Source organism: Sinocyclocheilus rhinocerous, unplaced genomic scaffold (assembly GCF_001515625.1).
Source record: "Sinocyclocheilus rhinocerous isolate Xijiao unplaced genomic scaffold, SAMN03320098_v1.1 scaffold29803, whole genome shotgun sequence".
In the NCBI taxonomy this organism is placed as follows: domain Eukaryota; kingdom Metazoa; phylum Chordata; class Actinopteri; order Cypriniformes; family Cyprinidae; genus Sinocyclocheilus; species Sinocyclocheilus rhinocerous.
This window is the reverse complement of record NW_015624795.1, coordinates 9,489-11,934: the sequence shown is the minus strand read 5'-3', so window position 1 is coordinate 11,934 and position 2,446 is coordinate 9,489. Positions and strand designations below refer to the sequence as shown.

The following is a 2,446-nucleotide window of genomic DNA, read 5'->3' as shown; positions in this document are numbered from 1 at the left end:
GGAGTCCCAAAGCTTTAGAAATGGCTTTATAACCTTTTCCAGATGGATAGTTAATTACTTTCTTTCTCATTTGTTTCTGAATTTCTTTGGATCTCGGCATGATGTCTAGTCAATTTTTCTCGAAATGGACTTTGCTGACTCTATGGACTTCAAACAAGTGTAGCTCTGTCTTTTTGTTTTTCAGATTCCATCAACTCATATCATTTTGAAGGTCTTTTAATGGAGAATGTAAAAAAATAAAAAAGTAATTTCTTGAAAATTTGCTAATTGTGACTTGACTTATTGTTTTTTTTTCTCAATGTAATACTATAATTTTTTTCTTACAGAACAATAGTGTTATATGAATACATATTTCTTATTGTTTAATTTTATTTAATAATCACATTAAAAATATTAATATTTTATAGACATTGAATGGGTCAAAAACAGTGGGAATATGGCCTATGAAAAGATTATTTTTTTTCTTTTTTAATTATGTTCACTGTATGGTTGAACAGAATTAAGAGGTTTGAGTTGGTTCTTGAAAAGAGAAAACCAGTTTCTTTTTTTCCAAGTTTCTCAAATTCCAAAACTACCTGAACAATCGCTTTTAAGGTAATTTGGTGAAAAGTTCTGTATTTTTTCACATCGAAGTATATATTGAAGAAAAAGTAAATATTACCTTTACTGTATTTCAAAAGATCACATTTAGCTCCCTTTGGACGATTCAGATAGCCGAGTTAATGTCTTTTCTTTCTGTGCAGTGCTCTTATTTATTTATATTGTATATTTAAGTAATTTTATGTTAAAAATATATGCAGTTTCTGTGTGAATGATCGCTGGCAGAATTGGCTGTGATCGCTGTGCAACTATCGCTGCTATTTCAGTGAGAATGAATGTGTCCATCAAAATGTTTATCTGATGCTGATTATTTTTCTGTAGCCTATAAATCATTATGAGAGAAGACTTCACTTCCCACAACTAATTATTTTCTGACATATTTCTTGTTCATCATGTTAATGTAATCTAATATTTGTCTAAGCATTGATCTAATTAGGTATGTCATTAAATTGAAAGATTAGAGTTACTCACCCGTGACAGAAAGAAGGAATCGCTGTGAGCTCTCATGGGCTCTGATCTGTACTTCATAAAGTCCAGTGTGTTCAGTTCTGGTGTTTGTGATGGTCAGAGATCCGGTCTGATTCAGCTGCAGTCGATCTTTGAATCTCTCATCAGCATCATTTAATGAGGTCTCTTTAGTCTCTACATCGAGTCAGCATCATTTAATGAGGTCTCGTTAGTCTCTACATCGAGTTTAGCCAGGAGGACGCCTTTATCTCCAAACCTCCACACTATCAGATCATCGGTGTGTATTTCAGCATCAGTGTGTAGCGTGACAGAATCTCCTTCCATCACCGAGACTGATTTCATTCCATCCGTCTCATCAACCGCACCTGGAAAACAAATCACTCTAAGTGATGTTTTACGTACAGTATAAGACATGCAAGTTTCAATAATTTAACAGCAAAGAAAAATATTTCAAATGCATTTGTGATATCTCCTGTGGTGTATTATAAACCGTACAGTGCTAATCCAAACAAGATCATTATTACATTGAAAAACTTGATACTCACCAACGACAGTAACATGAAATATCTTGGTCTTAGTCTGTTCTGTAGAGATGGATAGTTTATATTGTCCAGAGTGTCTGATTCTGGTGTTTCTGATGGTGAGAGAGCCAGTGTTTTTGGTCTACTCGCAATCTGCCTCTGAATTCAGCCTCATCAGTGACAAAAAATTGAGGTAAAAGCGTTCTTTCTCGTTATTTGAGATATGACCAAGCCCTTAGGTCCAAACATTGTGGTGGCTTCTGCCCCTGCTGTGAAGAATTTTTCTCAGAGTCTTGGAGTTTTGATGCCAGAAGAGATTCTATTATCAGAGACAATAAAACCTGAGAGAACTCTGCAGAGTAATCTCTCGAATCGTTTTCTGTACCCTCTTATATACAGTTTTTTCTCTGGGCATGTTCAATACATTTCATTCATATGGGATCACGATGCAGTCATGAGACCTTAATTTTATGTTCTGTGAAAATAAGGGCCCCATTATGTGCCATCATGTGCTTATCATGTACTTCACCATATGTCTGCACATTCCATTCTCATACAGATTTCTATACATGCAGGCAAATACACATGATTATAATAGTGGAATAACTTAATACATAAATGGCTATATTCACATCGATTATACTTGAATCATTTATATTTTGATTAATTAAACTCTTCTTCATTCTCCCCTTTGAGACTTACTAAGTCTCACTTTTACTTGTTTTTACCCAGAGTGCAGTTTCATAATCTAGTCTCATTAGTTATTACTACCTAGTGACTAAATTAAGTCACACAGTTTTATCACCAATGACTAGATTATGCAACAGCACTCTGGTGGAGCAGCAGGACCAAACCTC

General features: G+C 34.5%; 1 protein-coding gene across 1 annotated transcript in view; it reads right to left on the bottom strand.

The window, feature by feature from the left end:
* Positions 1–1,071: 1,071 nt before the first annotated feature.
* LOC107745733 (uncharacterized) overlaps positions 1,072–2,446 on the bottom strand; it is a gene marked incomplete at its 3' end in the record, with an annotated part of 4,150 nt that continues 2,775 nt past the window's right edge. Inside the window, exons 3-5 of the mRNA XM_016559687.1 lie at positions 1,614–1,731; positions 1,247–1,433; positions 1,072–1,205 (exon numbers count right to left, since the gene is read on the bottom strand). Coding sequence (XP_016415173.1) covers positions 1,072–1,205; positions 1,247–1,433; positions 1,614–1,731 — 439 coding nt within the window. The remainder of the gene's footprint in view (positions 1,206–1,246; positions 1,434–1,613; positions 1,732–2,446) is intronic.